This window comes from Pan troglodytes, chromosome 12 (genome assembly GCF_028858775.2).
Source record: "Pan troglodytes isolate AG18354 chromosome 12, NHGRI_mPanTro3-v2.0_pri, whole genome shotgun sequence".
Classification (NCBI taxonomy): domain Eukaryota; kingdom Metazoa; phylum Chordata; class Mammalia; order Primates; family Hominidae; genus Pan; species Pan troglodytes.
Window position 1 is genome coordinate 49,443,906 of NC_072410.2, and position 27,644 is coordinate 49,471,549.

The 27,644-nt window shown below is 48.3% G+C and overlaps 2 protein-coding genes and 1 non-coding gene across 5 annotated transcripts in view; 2 read left to right on the plus strand and 1 right to left on the minus strand.

Moving 5' to 3' along the window:
- Positions 1-5,551: 5,551 nt before the first annotated feature.
- LOC112208235 (U6 spliceosomal RNA) lies at positions 5,552-5,656 on the minus strand. The gene has a single exon (XR_002942654.1). It is a non-coding gene; the product is annotated as a U6 spliceosomal RNA (small nuclear RNA).
- Positions 5,657-10,571: 4,915 nt separating this feature from the next.
- EGR4 (early growth response 4) lies at positions 10,572-13,403 on the plus strand. Of its 2 annotated transcripts, none has more exons than XM_001142546.7 (2): positions 10,572-11,150; positions 11,551-13,403. In XM_001142546.7, the coding sequence occupies exons 1-2, from the start codon at positions 10,706-10,708 to the stop codon at positions 12,873-12,875; spliced, it is 1,770 nt and encodes a 589-aa protein (XP_001142546.1). In that variant the 5' UTR covers positions 10,572-10,705; the 3' UTR covers positions 12,876-13,403. The 2 variants fall into 2 exon arrangements, with proteins under 2 accessions (XP_001142546.1, XP_009440931.1); XM_009442656.3 differs by having other exon boundaries at positions 11,554-13,403.
- Positions 13,404-19,859: 6,456 nt separating this feature from the next.
- Positions 19,860-27,644, plus strand: part of FBXO41 (F-box protein 41) — a 29,757-nt gene continuing 21,972 nt past the window's right edge. Inside the window, exons 1-3 of one of the 2 annotated variants that reach the window (XM_063789012.1) lie at positions 19,860-20,172; positions 23,167-23,343; positions 26,502-26,645. The gene's annotated coding sequence lies outside the window, so the exon portion shown is untranslated. The remainder of the gene's footprint in view (positions 20,173-23,166; positions 23,344-26,501; positions 26,646-27,644) is intronic. The other variant, XM_016948779.4, reaches the window with a different exon arrangement.

The window sequence follows — 27,644 nt, forward strand, 5'->3', positions numbered from 1 at the left end:
ATTTGGGGAACTGACTGTGGCAGCTATGGAGGTGTGGCCACTCAAGTCTCCCTTCAACAAAGGATTTGCCATTCAGCTGCAAGCAGTGCAGTTATCCATGAGCCTACAGCTGTTAGCACCTTTCAGGTTCACCTTAGCTTTCAGGCCAAGACCATGCTCTTTCCAGCTAGGCCTCTCACCAATGACTGAGAGCAAAGAGGGCATAGAGACTGGCCGCTTCTTCCCAATGCAGGATTCTTCTAATGGGTTATTTGCTCTGGAACTCGCCACTGGGTTGGCTGAGACTGTCAGATGCTCATTGCAGTGTGAGGCTCTTCTATCCAATCTTGCCTTTATCTCTCACATGTGTTACTCCCAAATAAACTCCCTGTAGCCTTCCCTCTCAATGTCTGCTTCACAGAGAACCCACCAACACTGACACTGACATATTCATAATATTGAGTCTTCCCATCCAATAAGACGTATGTCCCCACCTAGTCTATTGTTCAATGCCCTTCAGAAAAAATTTTTATCATTTTCTTCATATTCATCTTGCACATTCTTAAGTTTATGACTAGTAATTACTCAATTTTTCAAAGTTTTTTTTGCTGAAGTAAATGACATCTTTAAAGTGTGATAAAATACATCAATCACACTTTAAATTGATATATTTTAAAGGTATGTAGTAGGTCATAAGGGTTTATAACTGTTATATCATCGCCTTGTCATTCATTTCTAAGTTGTCTTCCTTTTGACCTCCTGAAAACAAACATAGAATTAAACAACAACAATCTACTTCCATCAGTAGGAGAATGGATAAACAAATTGGTATATTTAAACAATGAAAAGTTAGTGACTGAGAAAAAAGGATTGATACATACAAAACATTTATTAATTGATACTGATGCATGAAAAACATGGAGTGGGTAAATCTTACAGAGATTATGTTGAGCAAAAGAAGCCAGACACAAAACAGTACGTACTGGATTATTCCATGTATATGAAGTTCAAGAGTAGGCAAAACTAATCTATAGTGATATACTGAGAAATATGGTTACCCGAAAGGGGGTATCTACTGACTGGAAAAAGGTACAAGGGAACTTTTTGGAGGATGTAAATGTTCTATATATTGATTTGTGTTAAAAAGTCATCAAATGGTAGATTCACTTAAGATTTGCTCCTTTCACTGTATGTAAATTAAAGCTCCATAAATAAAACGTAGTGGGTCAGAGGAAGACTCTGTTTCTCCTACTGATTCTCCACCTAAATAAATGACCACTGGCCAGGCACGGTGGCTCATGCCTGCGATTTCAGCACTTTGGGAGGCTGAGACAGGAGAATTGCTTGAGCCCAGGAATTCAAGACCAGCCGGGGCAACATAGTGAGAGCCCCATCTTTACAAAAAAAAATTTTTTTAATTAGTGGGGTGTGGTGGTGCGTGCCTGTGGTTCCAGCTACTTGGGAGGCTGAGGTGGGAGAATTGCCTGAGCTGGGGAAAGTTGAGGCTGCAGTGAGCCATGATCGTGCCACTGCACTCCAGTCTGGGCAACAGAGCATGAGAGCCTGTCTTGAAAAAGAAAAAAAAAAAAAAAAAAACGACTAACCCATGGTCAAAACTGAACCCAAGAGTCAACCTTGACTCCTTCCTCTCTCTTTTGCCCCAAGGATAGCTATTCACCCTTGTGTGTGTGTTATAAAAGAGCTCCTAAATGGCTGCTGACTCTGAAAGCTTCTCCTTTCCTGTTGCCACCCACTGTTCACGTCTGAGGGCCCACTGTCAGTTGATTTGCCACAGTGGCCTCCTAACTGATCCCTGTTCCAGGTCACCTTCCACGCTGTATCAGAGCATGGAAGGTGGTCTTAGAACGCTGGTCATTCTAAGATAAAAATCGCATCGCCTATACAGCTTAAATCTCTTCAATAGCATCATATTACTCTAGGGATAAAGTCCAAATGCCTATGCATAGAAGCTTGTGATCAGATAGGTGGGGGGGGGGGGGGGGGGGGGGAAACAAGTCCAAATGCCTAAACCTGCTTAAAAGGTCTTCTAGGATCCTGAGCTCACCAGTTTCTCCAGCCTGACCCCACTTGCCCTTCCTAGCCTCTTTCCCTCCTCACACTCCAGCCGTCATGGGCTTCTGCCAGTTCCCTGAATCCTTTTCTCCTCCCTTGTCTTTTTTCTCTCACCTTCTGGCTTTTGTATATGCTGTCCCCTTTGCCCAGAACATTCTCCCCACTCAACCTTTCCCTTTTTCTGGCTAACTGTTACTTAACCTTCCAGTCTCCATTCAAATGTCACTTCCTTGGGGAAGCCTTCCCTGAATATCTTGTTGAGCTAATGACCTCCTGCTTCCTTCTATGATCTCAAACCATCCGGTCCTTCTCCCACTGGCACATGCATCACACCTTTCTGTAATAAGTTGTTGAACTGGCTGATGTATTAAGTCCTCAACAAATATTTAGATGAATGAATAATGAATGAATGAGAGCAAGGATTGGAAGAAAACAACTAGTCATGAAATTCATGTCATAGTGACCAATTCCACCCACATACACATAGATGCCCAGAAAACGCAGGGCACACATTTGGGGTAGGAAGAATTACTCATCATTTCTTAACTGGATATATTGTTTCTAACCTTGCCTTTTTTTTTTTTTTTTTTTTTTTTTTTTTTTTTTTTTTTTGTAGCAAGTGCCTGTGCTTCAACCACCACTTAATTTGTTAATTCTGACTCTTAATCCTGAGACTATAGGTAGAGAAGGTAACATACTCCCATTTCACAGGTGAGAATGCACAAGCACAGAAAGTATTTCAAATTTGTTCAAGGTCACAGAACAAACCAGTGGCAGAACTGGGTCAGACTCAGTTCCTCTGACTCCCTGGCTTGAGGTTTTACTCTATTGTCAGATTCTCTATGTCTCCTGCAGGCCATGTGTCCCTACCAAATGTAGGGATCACCGGTTTGGCCTTTGTGAGAGCAGGTGCTTAGAAATCCTGTTGAACTTTCTTCCTTCACTACCTACCCTGTACCAGAAACCCGCTGCACAACATTGATAAAACCAGTTCTATTCTAGGCCCCGACTTGCTGCTGCCTGGGGAGGTGACCCCCAGGGCATTCCCCCTCATGCTTAACTGAATAAAACTCCCTGCTGAAGTCTTCACATGGCACACCGCATGAACATGTGGGACCCACTGGTTGCCAAGCCAAATGTGGCTCCAGATTATTCTAGGAAACAAATAAATTGTTTTGCTCTGGATTGAAGGAATTGCTAATTAGGGATTTTTATTTTGAGCAGTGTTCCTTGGAGCTGGCAGACAGATGGAGTAGGCGACTTGCTCCAGGGGCATTGTTAAGCAGAGGGAACTATTTCTGCCCCTGGTTATGAGAACGTGCCAGAGCTCATTGCTGCCCAGCTCTTGCCCTCAAGGACAAGGGAGGCTTCCTGGCTCACAGTCATTTCCTCTTCTCTGGGACTTGCCCTCAAAGCACAAGCACAAGACCCTAGTGGTGGTGTCAACCGGATATTACCCTGCCTGCTAGCCATATAATTGTCCTAAGGAGAAGAGCAGAGGTCTTTTCTAGGATTCCCTACCTGCAACTGGGAATGAGAATCCATTTATCACAGAAGCTGAGGTGTAGAACACACAGTCTGCTAAAGGCCAGGTTTTCAGTTATCAGTGAGAAAAAAAAAAGGAGCTGAGAGCATTCTGAAAACTCTTAGCCTCTGACATCCAGCTTCTGACACCCAGTGTGTCCCTGATGCCCTCACAGGTTGGTTGTTTGACACTTTTTTGGATTCCCCATTCCCTTGGATATGCTGATAAGTTTCTTCTTTCTTCCCCTCTTTCTTTCTTTCTTTCTCTTTCTTTTTTCTTTCTTTCTTTTTCTTTCTTTCTTTCTCTCTTTCTTTCTTTCTTTTTCTTCCTTTCTTTCTTTCGTTCATTCTTCTCTAAGCTAATTGAGGTTGCATTTCTGTCATTTGCAACCAGAAGCCCAGCCTGATGATGATGGACAGGATTCAAGGACACACAGAGGACCCAGGCTATGGCTCAACAGACCTAGCTGTGGATAAATTGCCTGGGCATTTCAGAGTTATATTGTCCAATCTCAGTACAATGACCAATCTACATCAAAGAAGTTTAAAGAAAACTATGGCAAGATGGGGGAGGAGAGACAGTGAAAAGACAGTGAGATGAGTTCAGATAAGTGAAAATAGAAGGAGGCCAGAGAGAGAGAAACATGCCAGATAGATAGGTTAAGAAGGCTTGTTTCTAATTCCAGTTCTGTTCTAGAGCTATAGGTCTCTCCGTCTGCTCACCAATCCTCCTTTTTACCTTCTTAACACATGAATTGAAAATTAGTGCTCTGAACACCATTATTTAATCAAACAAAAACATTTAACAAGATCCAAGTCCATTATTACCCACAAAGGGATAACCAGGCTTAGATCCAAAGGGCTGATGGGAGGCCGATTCCAAATCACAGGGCAGTAGCAGTGTGAAGTCATTGTAACCGTCCACCTACCTCTGACCCTCCTAGAACCCACCCTAGTCACGCCTCTTCTGTGATCATCTACCTCTCAGCTCTGTCCAGTGTTGCCAAAGGAAGGCTGTAGAATGGAAGATGAGAGAAAGAATAACCTCCCTCTCTCCTGTAGGAGAACAGCTCAGAAGCCAAGCCACCTTGGAAGAATCCACTTTTCCTAATGGCATGCAGCCACCTTGTTCTCCTCGCCACCTCTCCCCATGATCCAAAAGAGAAAGAACAGGCCCGGTGTGCTGGCTCACACCTGTAATCCTAGCGCTTTGGGAGTTCATGGTGGGAGAATCACTTGAGCCCAGGAGTTAGAAACCAGCCTGGGCAACAGAGAGACCCCATCTCTACAAAAAATGAGTAAATAAAAATAGAAAGAATTCAAAATAGAAAGAACAAAAGTAAAGAGGGTACATAAGCCCCCTAAGTACATGTCCCCACCTAGTCCTCCCAGTCTATGCCACAGCAGAGCAGCCTCACTTTCAGTGCCCACTACAGGGATGTGAGGAGCATAAGGAAGGCTTCCACTCAAAAAAAGTCTTTGGGTGAGGAGGCCAAAGGTGGGTGGGTCACTCAGGTCAGGAGCTCAAGACCAGCCTGACCAACATGGAGAAACCCCATCTCTACTAAAAATACAAAATTAGCAGGGCATGGTGGTGCATGCCTGTAACCCCAGCTACTTGGGAGGCTGAGGCAGGAGAATCACTTGAACCCGGGAGGCAGAGGTTGCGGTGAGCCAAGATCACACCATTGCACTCCAGCCTGGGCAACAAAAGTGAAACTGCATTTCAAAAAAAAAAAAAGTATTTGGGTGAGGTATTAAGCCTCTATATCATGGAAAAGGAAATACTAAGGCCCTGTGAAAAGATTCTCATCCTTACTGATAATTTTTACAATAAAAATTAAAATATCACTGGGATGCCTCTTTCTGCTTACCAGTTGGTCCTCATATACTGCTAGTTGGCCCAGAGATTGGAACAATCTTTTTAGAGAATATTTAACAATATATATAATTTTAAGTGTTTGTACCTTTGTCCTAAAACCAGTTCTATTTGTCCTAAAAAATTTCCCTTTTTTTAAGGACCATACTAATCTTCCCTGTATCATTCCAATTTTAGTATATGTGCTGCTGAAGTGAGCATGAAATTTCACTTTTTGTAATCTAGCCTATGGCTATAGTATGAGTTCAGATCCCAGCATCATCACTAACCTGGTAAGCTTGGGCAAATTTCTTAGTGTTCCATGCTCAATTTCTCCATCTGTAAAATAGAGATAATAATAATACTAATCAGATTGTGGTGAGGATTAAATGATGAGTATAGGTAAAGCTCTCACTACCTGTCAGATAGTGCCCATAGTAAATAACGTGCAAATGTTAGCTAGAATACTGTAGTATTATTACCCCATCAATGCACCACATATACATAAAAGACTATATATAGCCAGATCCTTTATAATAGTGAAAGACAGGAAACTATAAAGTTAAAAAATTATATTCATCTACACAATGAAATATGCTGGTGAAACTGTTACCAACACTATAGATCAACACTGTAGATGGGTATCATTATGGAAAAAATTTAAAAAAAAACAAGATACAGTGTTAAGTTAGTTACAAGAGTACGTATAGTATGAAAATGATGTAAATAAGAATGATGATAATAATGTGATTGTTGACTAAATGGATGTTGACTAAACGGATGTTGCATGAATATGCATGAAAAAAATCTATAGGAATCAACCTAAAATGTGTCCGTGTGTGTGTGTACAGGATAGTGAAAGGTATTCTCGTTCTTTGCATTATAATTTTTAACATTTGTTTTTTTCAATAAGCCTGTTACTTTTGTGGGCATTAAAAATAATAGCCATACTCATAATCATAATAATGACCCAAACCACAAACTAATGATGGGCCATGAGCAGGGAAGAGAAAAGAGACGGAGAAGGACCCTGACAGTTGGCCTCTTGCCTCAGGGGCCGATGATCACACTACTTCTGCCCTACTGGCTGTGGAAGCCCGGGGGCACTGCAGAGGTCTTGGGAGTGGAGTTGGGCACTGCAGATGCTGCAACTGGATGCAGACTTCATCTCTGCTGTGGCTTCATTAGCCATGTTTTTTGTTACTCTGATGGCTGGCCCTGCCTCTGTCCCTGCTTTTAAATAAATCCTTTAGGAAGAAAAAAAAAAGAGGGAGTGGAGGGAAGGGGTAGGAGAGAAGAGAGGAGAAGAAAGGAAGGAGAAGAAAGGAGAAGCAGAGAGGAAAGAGGAGTGAGAGGTGCAGTGCTCCTGCATCTCCATGGCCCCAGGAAGTGGGACATGGAACTGTTCCTCAGCTCTCGCTGTCAGGAGTCGCCATGGAGACAGAGTGCTGGCCTCTTCATGATTAATACTCCCAGGCAGCTGTCTTCTTGGAGTCTTTTAAAATATACACACTATTATTTGAACACAATGATATTTAGAGCAGAAAGATCAAGGTAGGGTGTGGAGGAGGGAGCAGTAGCATAACCAGAACTATGACAGGGGCTGAGCCCTCCCCAGAAGAGAGAGCAGGGAGGCTGCCTCTACCCTCCCTCTGCCCCTCCCCACCTCCTTCCCTGGATTCAAAGCTTCCAGTCTCATGCACTGCAGCATCAGCATCTGAAGGGCCAACCCAGCACCTGGCACTGGGCTGTGCTCAATGAATATTTGATGAATGAATTTCTTCATTCATTAATTCATTCAGCAAATGTTTGTTCAGTGCTTGTCTAGAAAGTGATTCTCCTTTGCACCTTTTCCCATGGAAATAGAAAATTCGCTCTCACCTTCCCCAAGATCACACATACACACACACACACACACACACCAACTTACACAACAGCTCCAAAGAACCTTATATGTGCTACTTCTCCGCACTAGTTGTGACCCACTGTTTTCCTATCCATGGCCATCACTCCAGGGAATTCTTGCAGGGATGGGCACCAGCCAGCTCAAGTTTGCACATCACATCCTATTTGAAAGCTACAGGGAGATAGATCCTCCATCTAAAGCCATCCAACAGTGAATCCTTTTGTAAAATTAATTATCTTTTCCTAAATTGTCTTATAGAGTAGGCTAGCCTGGACTTGACTCTCAGCCCTACCACTGACTAGAAGTGTGGTGTCGATCACGTCATTTGACCTTTTTGAATCTGTTTCCTCATCTGTGAAATTGGTCTCCAATTCCTTACTCCATAGAACTTTTGTGGAGATTGAATGATAAAATATTTGTAAAATGCTCAATGTATGTGATTTCCCTTTTTTCCCTTGTGTACATTTGTGTTTTTATATTTGAAGTGTGATTTAAATGGCGCTCATAGATCTAAGCTCCTCTCTCTTCCTTCCCTTCCCAAAGACCTTTATTTCATCTGGGCCCAGAATCTCTTTGTAAGCTGTTAAAATGTAGGGAGAAGAAGGGACGAGCTGGGAAGAACTACAAAATGCTCAGCCCCCTTTATATTCCCTCCCAGTCCTCAGAGAGCCAAAGGCAGATGCAAATTGCTCTCCAGAGGTAGCCATCCTCTGTGCCTGTGAGTGTGTGTATGTGTGTCCATTGGAGGTAAGTAGCATAGACATGGGGGTGTGAGCCATCCCACACCCAGAGCACAAGCTGTCTCTTCCCTATCTCCTTTCCTAATCACTCCTACCCACCCCCGAGCCCTGCCCCCAGGTCTGGCCTCTAACACAAGAAACTTTGGTGACTTGGACCCTTGTCCTAACACAGACCTAGTCCAACAGCCCTTGGCAGAGAGAAGCAATGGCTTGGCAACTCACCAAGAGAGTAGGGGAATTATCTGTGACTAAGAAGGAGGAGGAATGCTGTGGCAGAGGGAAGAACAGCAGAAGGGATGGGCAACCTGGGGCTGACCAATCTGGCCCGACGGGGCGACCTGGGGAGACCTGGACACCAGCCCAGTCAAACTCCTCCCCTCCTCCTCCCTCTCAGGCAGTAGGATGCCAGAGTGGATTTGAGACATGTGTGCCCTGCGTGTCTGGTGTGGGCTCACCTGGCCTTGGCAATGCATTTGGATTAGAATCAAACCCTGGATCTGAAATACAGTATAAGGAAAATCGTGCTTGGTGTGTCCAATCTTTACAGACATCTGCTGGGTTTCTGCATTTCCTACATGCTCATATATGTGCTACTAACACAGAACCATAGGTGTAGCCATTTAGTAAGACACACTGCAAGTGCATGACCCTGTGAGAACCTTTATATGATTTGTGGACTTCAGGAGAAGATGCATACAAGTGTGTCAGCATATGTTTTGCAGGTGATTGTGTGAAGGGACATATTCTGTGAAAACACTTAATAAGGTCACTGTGGGATGAGGAGTGGGCACCTAGTGCTGGAGATGGGGCTCAGGGTCCCAGCAGACATAAAACCAAAGTCTACCTTCTGGCCTGTAATAGGCACTTAAGAAATGAATACTGAATGAATGAACATTGAGAAACTGAATGGATGTTTGGATAATGGACATAGGGTGAAAGGACTGAGAATGTGGTGGGGTTTGGGCATTCTTGGGCTCTCTCTCTCTCTTGAAAAGGAGTGTACAGGGGTGGAAGAGAGGCTGGGAGCTATACTGCCCATGATGCTGAGTCCACCACCCCCAAAGGGCTTTGTTTCTATTTCAAAAAAGGAGAGAAGGAAGGAGGAGCCCTAAACCTGCCCACCTTACCCTCCAGCACACAGAGTCTCAGGAATTGATGCTCTTCCTAAAGAAGAACATGCATTTATTTAATCCTTCCCCCCCATGTATTTATTTAATTTGGTTCCAGAAAGGAGTTAAGTGAGCTATAATACAAAATAAAATAAACATTTTAAAAAGAATGAGAGAATGAGACAGAGGGAAAACCACAGCAGAAGAGAGATGAGACTAGGAGAGTAGGCAAGGTTCTTTGCTGGAGTTGGCTCTGATGCTTCTGCAGCCAAGATTCACAGCCTCCTTAAGGCTAGGATTTTTTTTTTCTCAAAAGAAGCCCAATTATTTCAAGTACTGATTCCAGGGAGATATTTCCCACGGATTCCCTGTGTGTTGCTGGGAACAACATCCTTAGAGCGAAAGCCATTTGTATGAAGGCAGAAAAAATGTTCTGCAGAAGCATCTCATATCCTGTGGGTGAGGGAGGAGTGAGCAGGAATTGGCCCTACTTTTCTGGAAGATAATTTGCCAGTTGTCTATCAAAATTTTACATATACTTTGGCACACAATTACACTCGTTGGAATTTATCTCACAGACACATTCACATTTATATAGTCAAGGATGTTGACTCCAACAACATTGGTATAAGTAAAAAGTTGGAAACTGCCTACATGCTCATGGATAGGGGACAAATCGACTAACTCAAGGTCCTCCCTTACAATGGAGTACTATACAGCCTTGAAAAAGAATGACAAGATCTTTATGTCAGGACATGGCACAATCTCTAAGTTATTTCAAGTGAAAAAATAATAATAATAATATTGCAGAACAATGTGTATGGTTGGATATACATAAAATTCTTCTGAAAGAATACCCAAGAAACTTAAATGTGGCTACCTCAGGAGCTAGGACTGAAGGTAGGTGGAGAGGAGGGACTTTTACTTTTCAATTTAGAATATACCCTGTTGTGCTAGTTGACTTTCCTCCTACTGTTAACAAGTATTACAGTCCTTTTTTAATTTAAATTATTTTTCCTAGCACAAATTAAAAAAAAAAACTTAAAATGAAAAACACACAGGCGTGAGCAAAAGAAATGAATGGCAATAATCTCTATGGTTTACTGAGTGCGCCTGGACATTTATGTGCTCTCAGTTTCTCTCCACAGGAAATGCACAGATGAGAAACTGACGTTAAGGGGGATTGAGTGTCAAGCTAGTTAGTGGCAGAGGGCAGAGTCAAACCCAACACGGTCCTCCCCTGCTGCCCCTCGGCCTCTGCCTCCAGGTGGGAAGCGCATCTACCGGACTGTCGGCCCGGTGAGGCGCAGCGCCCCAGACTGGCGCATCCGCGGCCCCAGCGCACACAGGGCTCCACGCTTGGGGAGCGCGCGCGCACGCAGCGGCGCGAGCCTGGCGGCGGCGGCGACAACAACAACGTCACAGCTCGAGCTTTCCTTTTCGGGAGTCCCCGGCACACATCCTGTGTCCATGTTTGGGCATTTACGTCACGGCGGCAGGGCCGGGGCCTCCCAAAATGGCAGTGGCCCGGGGAGTCGGAAGCCCGGAGCCAGCGCCGCCGCAGCTATATAAGTGGGGGGGCTGTGGGCTGGGGGAGCCCGGCTGCGCTTTGGAGAGGCGAGGAGCCGCCGCCCGAGGCCGGTGCAGGCGAGCGAGGGCGCCGCGGCTCCCCGACTCCTTTCCCAGAGGTGAGTGCCCGAAGCCAGGAGCCCGGGCGCCTAGGTCTGTGCGCTGCGGGGAACCCCTACCGCCAGCCTCGCCGCCACCCGCGCGCCCCCAAGCCCAGCGGGCGAGGCCCCGGGCGCCCCACAGCCGGCGCCGCGCCATGCTCCACCTTAGCGAGTTTTCCGAACCCGACGCGCTCCTCGTCAAGTCCACTGAAGGCTGTTGCGCCGAACCCAGCGCTGAATTGCCCCGGCTGCCTGCCAGGGACGCTCCCGCGGCCACCGGCTACCCTGGAGGTAAGGAGGGCGAGCAGGGGTGCTCAGACGACGACGGCGCAGCGCGGGGGCGCACCATACCTGAGAACCAGGAGGGACTGGGACATTGGAGCTATGAGAATAGGGGCGATGGGAAGCTTAGGAGTCCTGGGGTGCGCACCCTCATTCCCACCCACACTGGGCCGCCAGCGCCTCCGCAGGAACCTGGGCGGTTATCGGAGCGCCCTTTTGCCTGTGCACGTGTGTTTTGCGTGTGCATGTTTCTATGTGCTCCTTGGGACGTATGCGGGCCCCTGCTGAATCAGAATGTGCAAAAGGCACTTTGTGTATATCCGTGGGCACCAAGAGTTTCGTAGGTAGGGGCTGTGGACTCAGGTGCACTCTTTGATGTGCCCAGAGCTGATTCCTGCTCCCTCCTCAGCAGGCGACTTCTTGAGCTGGGCTTTGAACAGCTGCGGCGCAAGTGGGGACTTAGCCGACTCCTGCTTCCTGGAGGGGCCTGCGCCCACACCCCCTCCCGGCCTCAGCTACAGCGGTAGCTTCTTCATTCAGGCAGTGCCCGAACACCCGCACGACCCGGAGGCACTCTTCAACCTCATGTCGGGCATCTTAGGCCTGGCACCCTTCCCCGGTCCAGAGGCAGCAGCGTCCAGATCCCCGCTGGATGCCCCTTTTCCTGCGGGGTCCGATGCCTTGCTGCCGGGTCCGCCGGACCTTTACTCCCCGGATCTGGGCGCTGCCCCTTTCCCAGAGGCGTTCTGGGAGGCCTCGCCTTGCGCGGGTGCCCCCTCGCAGTGCCTGTATGAGCCTCAGCTCTCCCCGCCCGACGTCAAGCCCGGCCTCCGGGCGCCTCCCGCCTCGCCAGCGCTGGACGCTGTCTCTGCCTTCAAGGGTCCCTACGCGCCCTGGGAGCTGCTTTCTGTGGGGGCCCCAGGGAACTGTGGGTCACAGGGAGGCTACCAGGCCGCCCCGGAGGCTCGTTTTCCCGCAATAGGGACCAAGATTGAGGACTTGCTGTCCATCAGCTGCCCTGCGGAACTGCCGGCCGTCCCAGCCAACAGACTCTACCCCAGCGGGGCCTACGACGCTTTCCCGCTGGCCCCGGGTGACTTAGGGGAGGGGGCTGAGGGCCTCCCTGGGCTCCTGACCCCTCCTAGTGGGGAGGGAGGGAGTAGCGGCGACGGCGGAGAGTTTCTGGCCAGTACGCAGCCTCAGCTTTCCCCGCTGGGCCTTCGCAGCGCCGCCGCGGCGGACTTCCCTAAACCTCTGGTGGCGGACATCCCTGGAAGCAGTGGCGTGGCTGCACCACCCGTGCCGCCACCGCCGCCCACCCCTTTCCCCCAGGCCAAGGCGCGACGCAAGGGGCGCCGCGGCGGCAAATGCAGCACGCGCTGCTTCTGCCCGCGGCCGCACGCCAAGGCCTTCGCTTGCCCGGTGGAGAGTTGTGTGCGGAGCTTTGCGCGCTCCGACGAGCTCAATCGCCACCTGCGCATCCACACGGGCCACAAACCCTTCCAGTGCCGCATCTGCCTCCGCAACTTCAGCCGCAGCGACCACCTCACCACGCACGTGCGCACCCACACCGGCGAGAAGCCCTTTGCTTGCGACGTGTGCGGCCGCCGCTTCGCGCGCAGCGATGAGAAGAAACGGCACAGCAAGGTGCACCTCAAGCAGAAGGCGCGCGCCGAGGAGCGGCTCAAGGGCCTCGGCTTTTACTCGCTGGGCCTCTCCTTCGCTTCTCTCTGAGCAAGAGATGGGTTTATGGGTTGGGGCGCCGCCGTTCGGCGCGCACGAGTTCCGGGCCGTTCCCCTCCCCGCTCTTCTTCCAACTCCTCCTCGCACGCCCGAGGGCCGGCCTCCGGTCCCGCTTCCAGTTTCCTTGAAGCGCCCGCCGCACACGCCCTATTCAGCACCAGCTCCGCGGACAGTTCCCGCGGTCCAGGCGCTGTCTCCCTTGTCAGCCGCGCTTTGGGGGAAGTCTTCTGAGACCACCCAGTGAATAGGCACTACCCTGGGATTCAAGACAGTCTTTTGTAACTGGCACACGCCCCACGCCTTCCTCTATAACCCCCAGAGACAGGCTGGGGCAGCGCCAAGGCGGTCTCGCGCGGGACTTTGTACAGCAGTGTCTTATCCAGCAGCCATTGGATGTAACGTTTTGCTTTGGGGTTTTTTTCCTTTTGTTGTTGTTAATTTTTGTAAAGCAGACGCTACTCTCAAGCAGTTGACAAAACTGTTTATTTTTGCAATTAAAATTATTGTGCTAAAAGCTTACTGAATCTGCCATGTAAGCTCCTGACCCTTCCCCTCAGCTTCTCCCCCAGGACCATGTGTGCCAGAAGATAAAGGAGATCCCCACGCTCATGGGGTACAGGCCCTGAACATATTACACACCCACTGTCAGGCACACCTGCCAGGAACTGCGGCACAGAGTAGGCATTCAATAAATGTGTGTTAGGTTAATGAACGAATTTAATCACAGCTCACCTAAGGGCTGGAGGTGTTTCTGGAACTTCAAAGTGGTTAAAAGGCGTAGGTGTTCAACATTATGTATATATTATTATCCTTAATCCTCGCATTCCCAAATAAAGCAGGCATATACCTCATTTCAAAGATGTGGAAGCAATGTAGATAGCTTGCTGGAACAATGTAGTTAACCCAGGCTAGGAACAGACAGGTCAAACAAATCTGTCCAACTTCAAAGCCAACCCTCATTTTCCAACCCCAGAATGGAGGCACCTAAACTTAATACCACGATTGGAAAGGCTTCCTACCAGAAGGTGAGAAACAGGTTTGGCAGCTAGAGGGAGCTCCAGGCAGTAGCGACAGCAGCAAAAGGCTGCAGTATTTTGGTGCTGTTTGTGAAAGCCCAGAGTGTTCAGTGTCACAGAGGCTCCAGACAGTATCTATGCATCTGTTCAAGAGTCACATGATCTCAGGACCCAAAGGGTCTCAGCATTTAGCTAGAGCACACCTGAATATAGCTAGGAGCAGGCACTTGCCAGAGACTGATGGTCACCTTAGTTGCTCTTCCCACAAAAAGGATCTTCTCCAGGTGGCATCAGCCTACTTACCATTCAGCCATGCACCTGCCACAGCTACTTTTCTCCAGCTGTCCTTCCAAGTGAACTCTTCATGGCTTTGGGATCAGAGGAAGGCTAGGAGGGTGATGAGGAAAGCATGACCTTGTAATGGTGAAGGTGGCCCCTTTTTACTCTTTGAACTCCCCACCCAAAGCTTTTCCACTCTTTCTGGCCACCTTGGGCAGACCTTGGAGCATAAAGGCCGCTGTGCTCTCCATCTCTCTGCTCCAATGACCCCTCTCTGATAAGGAAGAAAGAAGGCCTGTGTCTGAGGACTTCATTCTTTTGTCTTCTGAGCTGAGCTGTTCTTGAATTAAGAGAGCTTACAGCCCTATGATGCCAGATCAAACCAGCTTCTGATACTCTTGCTTCTTTCTTCACCCCTTCACTCTAAGATATGCTCACCCTCCACCCCACAGTCCAGCTGACCAGAGGCAAAATGATCAACTCAGAGAATTCCATCCTTTTCTCTCCCCAGGTGTTAAGTGCTTTCATGTGGCCAAGTATCTTGTATCTAAGAAACTAATTTGTGGTAAAGGATTTAATATTACCTCTTCTAGGAGAATTAACATTTTAGAACAGTAGCCTGCAGAAGGCAATGTTTAACCCTATGAAGAGGCTCAAATTGTGGACTGTCAGGCACTGTGATAAGTGGTAGATTCATGGAGACACAAGATAATGATGACCCTCATTGTCTTACTATTTAAGTCACCACACCTTTCACTTATTAGGCATGGGCCACCTGACTTCACTTTTCATGAAGAGTAGGGCAAGAAAAGCATAATGGCCCATATTTCAAGCAACTGGTCCCAAAACACACAAGCTGAACAAAGGAGGAAACGCAGACAGTTGGTGGCTGGCCTCTGATCACCCCTATCTTGCCCTCTCCAGCAGCATTCCAGCAAGTGCTATCAGCTCTATTATTCTTATCCTCACACCCACCTAGGCCTAACATCACTGATGAGAAAATTGAACCCCAAAGAAGTGACTTAGTAGTAGTCCTGGTACCAGAGCCCAGTCTGGCTCTATAACTCCTAGCTGAGAAGTTCCTGCTATGTCCCAAGGGACACTGCTCCCATTTATTGGAGCTTCCCCTAGGGATTGTGAGGGATGAGAATGTTAGGCTAGAGATGGAAAGAATTAAAACCAAACAATGTGAAAATCAATCCAAACCCAGGACCCAACCAGAATTGGAGACCAAAGAGCTCATTTTCCTTATTTGCTCCTCTTTTTCAACTGGTCCTCAAAACATGAGTGTTTTCCTGGACCAGTTCTTAGCTCTCTTCTTTCCTATTTCAACACTTTCCTTACAGAGTGCATTCATTGCCAGGCCTTCAGCTATTATTCCTACGTAGATGGCTTCTAAGTCAGACAGCCCCATGGTTCTAATGAATACCCCCATATGGATGTCCCACCACCATTCCAAATACAGTCTGTCTAAAATCAAATCACCCTTCCATATTTCTGGTAATAGCAACATTATTTGATTCCCTGGATTCATCTAAGTAACTACAGCTCTGTGGGATTCACTTTTGCTTCTTCCCACCCCACACATCCAGGCTGTCACTTAGACTTGTTGAATCTTATTGTAATTCTTCAGGGTCTTCTCTACTCTCATTCACGGTACATTGTTCCGGGTTACGTATTATAATCTTTAGTTTGTGAGCTCAACTTCAGTGGGGATTTACTTGGGCAGCAATACTCTGTGGCCTTGGGTGATGGTATGTTTCTCCTGAGCAGTTTCCTGTTTGCTTCTACCAGACACTCCAAGAGTATCACCTGATGGAGACCAATCTTTTGTTAATTTCTTGGTTTGAGGTTCTTGTAACATGCAGATGTTTTGAGTTCAAAGTCCAACTCAAGTAGTTATAAATTCTCAGAGACAGTTCCCACTTCTCTAACCAGGATCCAGGTCAGGACAAACAAGCAATATGCCTCCCTTCCCATACCTTCTGGGGTTAGTCACAGCACATCTCATGCTTATATTTCTTGGTCTCAGTCCCCCTATTTTGGTCCATGTAGATTTTTTTCCCTTTCTTGCAAGCTCAGCCAAGCATTTCAGGAGATGTCTGTTACATTTTATGAAGCAATCCACATATTTTGTAGCAAGAGAGTCTTTGGGCTATCTAGTCAACAATGTTGTTGAAAACTGAAGCCAGATGATATTAATTCTTCTATTAAAATAGTTCCCACATTTATCCTCTCTGTGCCTATTGCCAGCACCTTAGTCCATGCCACTCCCTCCATATACACACATACCTTGGCTATGTCAATTTCATAGAATCACATAATAGCGTTGCAGTTGGAAGGAGTTTGTAAGAACATCCTGTCCAGGCCAGGAATGGTGGCTTACACCTGTAATCCCAGTACTTTGGAAGGCCAAGGCGGGTAGGTGGCTTGAGTCCAGGAGTTCAAGACCAGCCTGGGCAACATGGCAAAACTCTGTCTCTATTTTTTAAAGTATTTTTTTAAAAAGAACATCCTGTCCAAACCCACACTCTATGGAAAAGAATACTGAAGCCCAAGATGTTGGGGATTTTCTAAAGGGCACACAGATAATAAGAGAATGAAATGGGCCTTGAACCTGGGCCTTCCAGTTCCAAGACCAATGCATATCTAAATATCCACTCACTCCACAGATACTGAGTGCTACTACATGCTGGGCCAGTGATTCCCAACTATTTTACTTCCTGGGGCACCTGAGAAATTCGACACACACATCAGTAACAGGGGCTCACTCAAGTCCTGATTCTCACACCAAAAAGGTGGGAAAAAGTAATACAAATCTTGATGAGGTGGGATATGGGGGGGAAGTTTGAGAAAGCAACCCAGAATGTTTGCTATTTTCTCCCTCTTCACCCCAACTCCTGTACCCTATTTGAGACAAGGCTACACTATGCCAAACTGCGTCCTGTGGTCCCTCTGCCTCCATTATGCCTCCTTCATTCCACATTGCCCAGCATTAATGATGAAAATTTCCTAATACACCATTCACAACAAACAAGAGCTTCATCCCAAACTGACCAAGGTTTCCACCCTCCTATAAAAACAATACCTATTTTTCACCCTTGCTGTCAAAGCCCTCTATATCTGATCCAAATTCACCTTCCAACCTCCTCTGTCATCTCTCCCTTTGTGCTTTGCTCTGCCACCTCCCTTCCCCCACCAGTTATCCAAATGCTCCCACCCTTGAGCACCTTCAAGGGCAGAAACCTCATTTGATCCACATGTGTGGTCCCCATATCACCAAGTCTAACATGAAAGTGCTTAATTATTGTGTCAATTAGTTGAACAACAACAACAAAAAACCCAAAAGGAGAAGAAGGGAAACAGAAAGGGGAAGGAGGAGGGAAGGAAGGTGGTTGGAGAGCATGAAGCTGGCAAAGAGAGAGGGAGGAGAAAGGATCAGGAGGGAAAGATGGGAAAAAGCAGGACTGAGGACCGAGTCTGCAGCAAGGGGCCCTGATAGGCACCATAGGCCTCATGAGTGGGTCTACACCTCTGGCTAGTCTGGGTCTTTCCAGCTCTTGCTGAGCCCACAATTCTTTGCCTCAGCTCTGGGACCCCAGAGGTGTCTCCGTCACTGAGCTCTCTCTCTCTTTTGGTTTCTCTGGTTCACATGGAGTGGGATTCAGTTTAACATTTTTAGAACTGTGGTTCCCATAACAACCAAGCAGGAACTGTTGTCTGTGAAATGTAGCATGGGCACACAGGCACACAAATACACATGCATACATTCACAGACATATGCACACACACATGCACACAGGTGCAAATACACATGCATGAACTCTTACCCACACATACACACATGCATGTGCTCACAGATACACACATGCACCTATGTACACTTGCATATGCACAAGTGTACACCTGCATACACACACACATCCACACACTCATGCACACATGCACAAAAGCACCCACATACATAGCCATGCATGTCCCAAATTGTTTTGACACATTCACAGGATGCACAGAGTGAGGAGAAACTTCACAACAAAGGTGAAACCAAGACAATATATGGACATTTTTGGCCATCTGCAAGAGCAGATGGATTTAGGGAATCTGCATTTTGACACGTGAAGGTCCAGTGGACTGTATTATAGCAGAGAAGGCAGGAGGGCACTGTGGTTGAGCATAGACTTTGGAGTTTGATGACTTGAGTTCAAGTCTTGACTATGCCATGTGTTGAGCTCTGAATTTTAGTGTCTTCATCTGCAAAGTAGGGATAATAATAATATTAGGAAGAGCAAATGATATGCATAAAAATTATTAGCATGATGCTTGGTGCCTGGTTAATAGGAGCTGTTATCGTTTGGGTATTAGGAAAAGTGATTTCTCATTTGTCCAATCTCAGAAGACCTCCTCGAGGAGGAAAGAAATTCAGGAGCTACAGAGAGGAAGAGAAGATCGAGAGAGGGGGAATTCAACCTGATTGGCCACTGTACAGCCTCTGTCCTTATTAAATTTGCCATTCCCCCAAAGCCACTGACAAGTTTACAAATTATCCTTCCTGATACTGAATGTCGCAATGCCTCTGCCTTCACAGGAATGGGATGGGGGTCAAAGAGAATTCCCATGAGCCCGAGTTACTGGAATCCTGGGACTAAGTTGGGTTTTTGCTCTCCTGCAACCAGATTGCCCCTCAAGGCACATGTGCACAGCCCTACCCAAGCACCACCCTCAGGCTGAAATAACACTTCCCCCTCAAGGCACATGTGCACAGCCCTACCCAAGCACCACCCTCAGGCTGAAATAACACTTCCCCCTTTTCTCATCCAAGCCTCAGCTCTGCTCTGGCCTTGGTTGCCTCCAAACCCTGTGTGGTTTCTCAGCCCCACTGCAGCCCTGTGGACTTCCTCCAAGCGCACGACAGCCAGATTGTTTCTGCCTCACCAGCTTGGTAGGCCTTAGGCCAAAGGTGGGGCCGTCTAGGTGCTCCAGTCCCAAGAAGCCTGGCTGCTATCTTAGCCAAGTGGTGGGAGTGGGTAGGAGGGAACCAGGGACCTGGAGGCCTTTTCCTCCTCCTCTAGGTCCGGGATGGGATTTGTGATGGGTACACGTGTTCCTAGGAGGCTCTTTAAGAGCAGAATTGGGTCTCCGGATGGGGTCCAGCATCAGTTCCGCGGGTTCCCTAGGAATGCCCAGAGGGGATCATCCCAGGCGGTCTCCGCGGAGACCAAGCGTCTGACCCGAGGTCGCCGAGTGCACGACCCAGGCGCGCTGCCCATGAGGCCGCTTAGGGACCGTGGCGCATGTCTCAGGAGTAGCGCCTGCGCCCGCCCCCTTCCGGATTCACAGAACCGCCCACCCCCGGATTTGCCCCCGCGTGGAAGCAGGCCCAAGCCAGAGTGCTAGGGTTAGGGCGGAGAGGCCCTGATTCAAGGTGGGCAACAGAAGCCACAGCTGGAGGTGCCCAGGGCGGGGAATGCACTGGGCGGTGCCGGGAGCCGGGAAGACTGGGACCCGGGAGGAGCGCGGCGCGAGCCATCCCTGCACCCCCAGGGCGGCGCCGAAGACCCCTCCCCCATCGAAACCACCTTGAGCGGAAAACGTGGGGTCCCGGCGCAGCCGCTTCTGGGCGCATCTGCCGCTCCCCAGCTCACTGGAGAGCCCGCCCCGGAGGAGGGGCCGGCTCCGCCCCACCTCCGTGCTGCCTTCCTCCCCCTTCCCTTGCTTTCCTCGGCCCGCGCGCCCCCTCCTCCCCCTCCTCCTCCTCCTCCATCCTTCCTCCCGCCGGGTTCGTGCGCCCCTCCCGCTGCGACTGGCTGGGAGGCTCGGCCGCCCCCTCCCCGAGAGGGAGGCGGGGGCGCTAGCCGCGGCGGCCACCCAAGGCTGCGGAGGGGAACGAGATCCGAGGCCCCAAGGCGGCCCTGCGTCTGGACCGGGCACGCGGGGGCTCTTCTGCGTCCCCAGCCCTGGGCCGCTGGGCCTGGCCTCGCCGCGGGGTGGAGGAGGTAAGGGCGAGTCGCGGGCACGCTGCGGGACTGCTCCCGGAGAGGGAAGGAGGGAGGACCCCAGCCACTGTCCCTTCTTCCCCTTCCTTCTCCTTCACAGCCCTCCGGAGGCCCGCGAGGCCGCCCAACAGGGAGGGATTCTGGGCAGGCCAGACCAGAGGCAGGGAAGGGGTTAATTTAAGAAATTAAAATCAGAACGTTTCGAGACCAGGCTTCCCCTCCCCCCTCTCGCCTGTCGCTCCCTGAGCCAGGTTTTGGGGCGGGGGCGGGCTCCAGAACCCCACTGGGACTCTGGACCTTGGAGAACAGGGGCCAGAGGGAGGGGGGAGGGGAAGCGCCCTGAAACCCCAACCCTCCCTACCGGCTTCTGAGGGGCTGGGGGAGGGGCCTGGTGTTGAGGCCTGGCTGGGCACCTGTGCGGGTGTCTGTGCGTGCCGGTGTGCACGTGTGATAGTCTGGAGGTGTGCATGTGTGTGCACGCATGTGTCTGTCTCTTCACATCCAGTGCCTGTACTGGTGACAGTGCTCACAGTGTCTCTGAATGTGTGCGCCCCTCCGCATTGCCTTGCATGTGAGTGTGTGTGACACGGGGCCTGTGTGCACTGCCCACAGTCGGCCAGCGAGTACTGTGTGGGCCTGCTCTCTCCTTAGGTCTCTCTGCAGCGAGGGGCCCAGATGGTTTTCTGGGTGTGGGATCCAGGTTCTGGAGCCTGTGTGTGACCTTGGGAGGTGTATGCCTGTTTGCAGGAGCAGGAGAGTAAGGGAGGGCTTAGAACAGAAAAAGCAGTGCCAGGGCTGCTAGAAGGCAGAGGACTGGATGCATTGACCCCTGAGGGTCTTCGCCAGGCTGGAGTGACTACTCTGGGAGGTATACATGTTGGGGCCACAGCCACAGGTGTGGAGAGCCAGAGCCCCAGCCTTCTTGGGGGATTCAGAGGGATTTATAGAGGCAGTGGACATTCCTTTACTCCCCACCCACAGGGGCCTAATAGGGGTATAATGGGGACAACTCCGGCTGCCTCCCCCATCCTTAGGATACCTCCACCTGCTGGCAGATGCCTCCTAAAAGTACCGAGCTTAGAGCTTCATTTCTTTGGCTTGTAAATCCATCTGTTAACATCCAAACCTTCCTTCCCCATTTCTGTAATTTCCACCTTCTCAGCCCCTTTTCTGCATGTGGATTTTATATGGAAAGAGAGGGAAAGAACTGTTGGGCCCTGAAGGCCAAGTGGGATGAAGAGAGAAGATGCCATGAATGTGATGGGGAGGTGGGGACCGGGAGGCAGGGCCACCAGAAAACAAACTCTATTACCTTCTCAATTTTGCCTGATCTGAATTTAACAGAGAAAGAGACAGACACAGAGAGGGAGTTTGGTGATATCCACACAGTTGTTTCTAGATTTAGGAATGCCTAAATGGCTTCATTTTTGTTTTTGTTTTGGAATATTTGTTTGTTTTAGACAGGCTCTTGCTCTGTCACGAAGGCTGGAGTGCAGTGGAGTGATCATGGCTCACTGCAGCCTTGACCTTCCGGGCCCAAGCGATCCTCCCACCTCAGTCTCCCAAGCAGCTGGGACCACAGGCATATGCCAGCACACCTGCCTAATTTTTTTTCTTTTGGTAGAGACAGGGTCTCCCTATGTTGCCCAGTCTGGTCTCAAACTCCTGGGCTCAAGTCCTCCTGCCTCAGCCTCCTGAAGTGCTGGGATTATAGCCACTGTGCCCAGCCTTGTTTTGGAATATTTGTAATGGGAAGGGGGTGATGGTTGTTGAAAAGTAATTACCATCCTGCCTTTGAATTCCCTAGATCTCTTTACCTCTCTAGTGGCCTATCATACCCTTTATCCATTCATTTAACAAATATTAGGCCAGGCACGGTGGCTCACGCCTGTAATCCCAGCACTTTGGGATGCTGAGGCGGGTGGATCACCTGAGGTCAGGAGTTCGAGACCAGCCTGACCAACATGGAGAAACCCCATCTCTACTAAAAATACAAAAACTAGCCAGTGTGGTGGTGCATGCCTGTAATCCCAGCTACTTAGGAGACTGAGGCAGGAGAATTTCTTGAACTTGTGAGGCAGAGGTTGGGGTGAGCCAAGATCATGCCACTGCACTCCAGCCTGGACAACAAGAGCAAAACTCCATCTCAAAAAAAAGAAATTTATTGCATGCTACCATGGGCCAACCTGTGTGTATTACACTGTTAGTATGATGTTCCACTCTCAATCAGAAGGAACACAATGTGGAGACCAAGGGCATGAGCTTTGGTAGTCAGGTAGTACTGGGTTCAAATCCTAGTTTATCATGGTTTTAGTTATTCATTAGGTTGTAACAGACCACCCCAGAATTTCTGGATTTAAAACAACAGCGATTTATTATTCCTTCATGGTCTGTGGGTCAGCTGTGACTGTGTCTGTGGCTGTGGGCCCTGCTGGTCTCACGTAGACTCTCACACAGCTGCATTATGTTGAGAGCCTAACAGGAGAGGGACATCAAAATAGCCTCTCATTCTTCAGGGTCTTAATACACATGGCATCTAATCATTTGCTAGTCTAGCCCAAGTTTTTTATGTGGCAGCTGGATCCCAAGAGGGAGTATTCCAAGAGGACAAGTCCTAAGTTACTGCTGATCGAGCCTCTGCCTGCATCAGGCTTGCAAATGTCCAGTTGGCCAAAGCAAGTCACATGGCCAATCCCTGAGTCAGTGTGGGAGGAGAGCACATAAGGACAGGAATACTGGGAGGCATGTCTCATTGGGAACCACCAAAGCAACAGTCCATTACAGGCCTTCCTTGGGCAAGTGATTTGGACACTGAGCCTCAGTTTCCTCATCCTACTATGGAAGCAGTACCACCTACTTGGCAGCATTGTTGTGAGGACCAAGTGAATAGCATGATGTCTGACCAGAATCATTAGTAGATAAGTATTCACTGTTTTGATTGTTAAACTACAGGCACCCTAATGGCACAACTCTCATTCATTTATGTGTACCCAGTGCCTAACATGGGCCTTGTGCTGGACATCGTTTGCTGGGTGGATAAAATGGAATGAAGCAGACAAGCCCTAAGCCTAAGAGCTCAGCTAGAGCAAAGCTGCAGCATTGAGAAGACACAGCAAGCTCTTACCTCCCAGTAGGTGACCAGCAGAACCAGGAAGCCACCTGTTATTCAAGGTGATTCTTGGATTTACTTAATTGTAACCAGTTCATCCAGTTCCATGATAACAAGTGGTGGAAATTGCTTTGGTTACATGAAGTCAATCAATTTCTCCATTATTCAGTGTGATTCCTCTAACAACATACTGATATCTACTGTGTGTTAGGATGAATCAGTTGTATTGTCTCTGCTTCCAGTGTATGTGTTAGGAGGTATTTGATGTGCAAACATGTCCATGATTATCAGTATGTGATGCCTGCTACCACATCCTTGAAGAGGTGCAGTAAGGAGTGATTCATGCAGTGATGTGATTTGAGCTGTAGAGGGAGAGGTCAAGGAAGGCTTGATGGAAAAGGTAGCATTTGAGCTGGGCCTGCAGAATTCAGGCCCAGGAGACCCAGGAAGAGGGACCAGCATGAGCCTAGACTTGGCATTTCCCCATGGAGCAAAATCTTGTAGGGCACCCTAAGAACACACATGGGAGAGAAGCAGAGACAAAAGCTAGAGTGGGCGGAGCTCAGGGATGGTTAGATTCCAGCCAGTCTTGAGGGTGGGCAAGCCTGGGTGGATGTCACCTCTCAGAAGACGGCCAGCCTTCCGAAATGTTTTTAGAATAAAAGTCACATGACTGGATCAATATATGCAGAAAACTTTGGAAGCTGTGAGAATTCAAAGCTGGGAGATTTATAGACTCCAGTTAGACAATATCAGTGGTCCAGATAGAAGGGGATATAGGTCTGAACTGGGGAAGTGGCTTTAGGAAAAGTAGACAAAATCAAATATTTAGAAGTTATTGTGGACAAAAATCAGTGATTGATGAGATCTGAGGGGGACTGAGAATTCTGAGATGGCTTGACGGGGCGGCGTTTTGGGGTTGGGGGGCGGGGGAAGGGGGGGTCGCTATCCAGGGTGCTGAGTATATAACATGGGTATTGGTTGAGATGGGAACCATGAGAAAGAATGTTTGAAGGCGGGTGTTGGGGCATTGTGAGTTCAGTATTAGTCACGTTAAGCTTTGAGCCGCCAACATTGAAATAGCACCCTTTTCATCCTCTCCCTGTCTACTGGCTGCTTCTAAGAAGCATTTTTTAAAAAAGAATTGTTATACATTTCAGGTCTAAGGCATTGAATTATTCGTGCCTCGGGCCTGCGGAAGTGAAGATATAGAGTAAAATTAGGTTAGCCTTAAGAAGCATTTAAATATGTTCAGGTCACTCCCATCTTAGAAACTGCTTCTGGATTCTCCCATGCTGCCTCCTCCTCTTCACAGTTGAGCTTCTTGTATTCACTCATTGTCTCCTCACGTCCTTACCTCACTCACTCCTCAGCCCACATCAGCCAGGCCCATCAAAGCAGCAGTCTTGAAAGTCCCCAGTGGGCCCTTGCCTCTTCTGCTCTTACTTGAGTTTTCAACATTATTTCTACTGTTGCTCACTCCTCTCCTGGACATCCTCTCTTCCCTAACGTTCCTTGCCAGAACTCCCATTTCTGCTGCTGGTTCTTAGGAACCTCTTTGTTCTTCTGCCTCTCTGAGGGTCCATCTTTTCCCCCAGCTCCCCTCTCTCTGAGCCCTCTCCCTTGGACTTGCTCATTGATTAAATACTTTCCTTTTTACCCTTAAGTTGCCAAAACTGTATTTTTGGCTCCGTGTTGCAATTCATGTACTGAATATCTCTACTTCCACGGCCCACTGGAACCTCAACCTCATGGAATCCACAGCCAAAATTATCTCCCTTCAAAACTTGCCTTCCTCCATTTTTCCTCCTTACTGAGTCACATCCTCATCTCCCCAGTTGCTTAAGACCCAAACCCAAGCCTCATCCTTGAGTCCTCCCTTTCTTACCTGCCACAGTCATTCTGTCACCAGGCCTTCTTGACTCTCCTTCCTTAATTGCTCCCATATCCATCCTTCTCCCCATTTGCACTCCTGCTACCGTGGTTAATAGTTTCCACTTCCGGTGTTCCAACAACCTTCTTCCTGACCTTGGCTCTCTGTATTTTGTTCTCTAAACTGTAAATCTGATCAAGTCCTTGCCATTCATTCATTCTACAAACACTACCCCATGAGCACCTGCCCCATGCCAGGCACTGTTAGAAGTGTTGGAGAAACAGCAGTGATTGAGATATACAATGTCTCTATCCTCAAGGAGCTTACATTTTAGTTCCCTGAAGGAGGAATACTCTTTCTCACTTCCTTGCCCTTATACATGCTGTTTCATGTGCTCCGAATGTCTTTCTTCTCCTACCCCAACCTCATAATTGCTGTTCCTCACCTGGCAATTATATTTTGCTCTTCAAGAGTCATCTTAGATGCTACCGCCTCTGGGGGCTCCCCAGTCCCCCAATTCCTCAAGTTAAGTGTAGAATCCCGTGCCTGCCTCTTGCATAATGTTTATTTCATAATTGTATACTCTAACACCTCAGTCAGCCCAGGGAGACAACAAACTGTTTGCAGGCCAGGACTGGATCTTGTTTGTCTTTGTCCTCAACAAACCTAGCACAGCACCTGGTATAGCTCATGGCACAGGGTAGGTACTCAGTAAATAGATATAGAATAAATTCGTGTTTGAATAGAGCTTAGGAGAGAAGTCTAGGCTAGAAATGCAGATTTGGGAGACTATTAGTTAGGACACTTGATTGCAAGGGACAGAAATTCAGCCTGAACTACTTTAAGTAAATTTACCAATTCATATAACTGGAAAGAAGGGAAATGAATGAGTCTTAGACACCTAGGTCCTCACAGATGTGGTGAGGACTTTACAGCTCTTGGCTCAGCTTTCCTCTGAGTATTGCCACCTTGTTCCCCACCATGCATGGGCTTTCTCCATGTGATGGGTGGAGGTTGCACAAGGCCATAGACAACTTCACTGTCCTAGCATGGGATCCCAGAGGGACAAGAGGACTACTTTATCTTTCATATAAACTCCCAATAGAGGACTCTGTTGGCTCAGCTTGAGGAATGTGCTCAACCCTGGGTCAATCACTGTGGCCAAGAAGATAGAAATACTGTGATTAGCCAGGCCTGGGTCATGTGCCCACCTACTAGGATTGACAACCCAGCCACAACCACATAAAGTACAGAGGGGCAGCTCACTAAAGAAAGGATGAGATGTTGCTATTACCAAAAGGTGAAGAAGACTTGCTGAGCAGATGAAAATCGTAATGCCCACTGCAGGGACTATCAGTGACCACATGATGGTGGAAGCCATAGAAATGCAAGATGATCTGTGTTGCTGGCAAAGCCAATGTGTGAGAATGTGACAGGAAACAGGAGCTACAGAAGACACACATCTTAAGATGGTTGGTCTTGTTTGAAGAGGTAAGACTCACATACCTGTAAGCCTTAAAAAAAAAAAAAGTACCTCTGATTAGTTCAGCCTGTAGAATCCTTCTATCCAAAGAAAACCTTGATGAGGACTTGAAAGAGAGTAGGCTTGAGATAGGCATTTCAGATACGAGGAGCACCACAGGTCTGGAGGCAGGGCCAGGCCAAAAAAGGAGGCAAGTCTTAGGGCTGCAGAGGTTGCTGATTTGGGGACACAAGAATGCAAAGGAAAATCTTCAACTGTTCTGTCATGGTGCTCATAGTACAGACCTGTGATGAAATTTGAACAACACTTCTGTTTTCCTTTTTCCTGCTGTCCTACCTCCCCCTGCCTTTATTGCCCTCTTGCCTGCATTCAAGCAAAGCTTCAGGCTCACGCTTAGGAGGTGCATAAATCTAGACAAAAATTTTCCTAAGATTTATAGTCACTCCTCAGCTCCAGCAGATGGAGGGCAACTGTGGAGGAGGGCTGGCCTGGGGTGAAGAGGCACCTGGACCCCAGAAGTCCCTCTCCTCCTCCACCTTACACATCCATCCACAGGCTGATACCCCCAGACTTTCCCCTTCCCCTGCTGTCTGGCAGCCTGGCTAGCAGGATGCTGTGAGGCAAAAAGGGGCACTTCAAAAGTGTATGGTGAGAGAGGGCAGGGTGGGGAGAAGGCTGGCTACTTCTGGGGCCCTGAAAGATGCCCCCCACAGGAAGGACCAGCACTTAGTCAGGATGAACAGATACACACAGATATCCTGACACCAGGCTCACCATACATTATAGAATATCCTTGTTCTTGAACAGTTCTGTATGTGTGTGAACTCTAGAATATCTCTGGTCACTTTGCCAACTTCTTCAGTTTTGTCTATAGTTATTAGTCTATTCAAGTTTTCTATTTCTTCTTGAGTCAATTTTGATAATTTATATTTTCCTAGAAAAGCATTCAGTTTACCCAGATTTTCAAAAATTTTGGCCAAGAGTTGTACCTGGTAGTAATTTAAGAA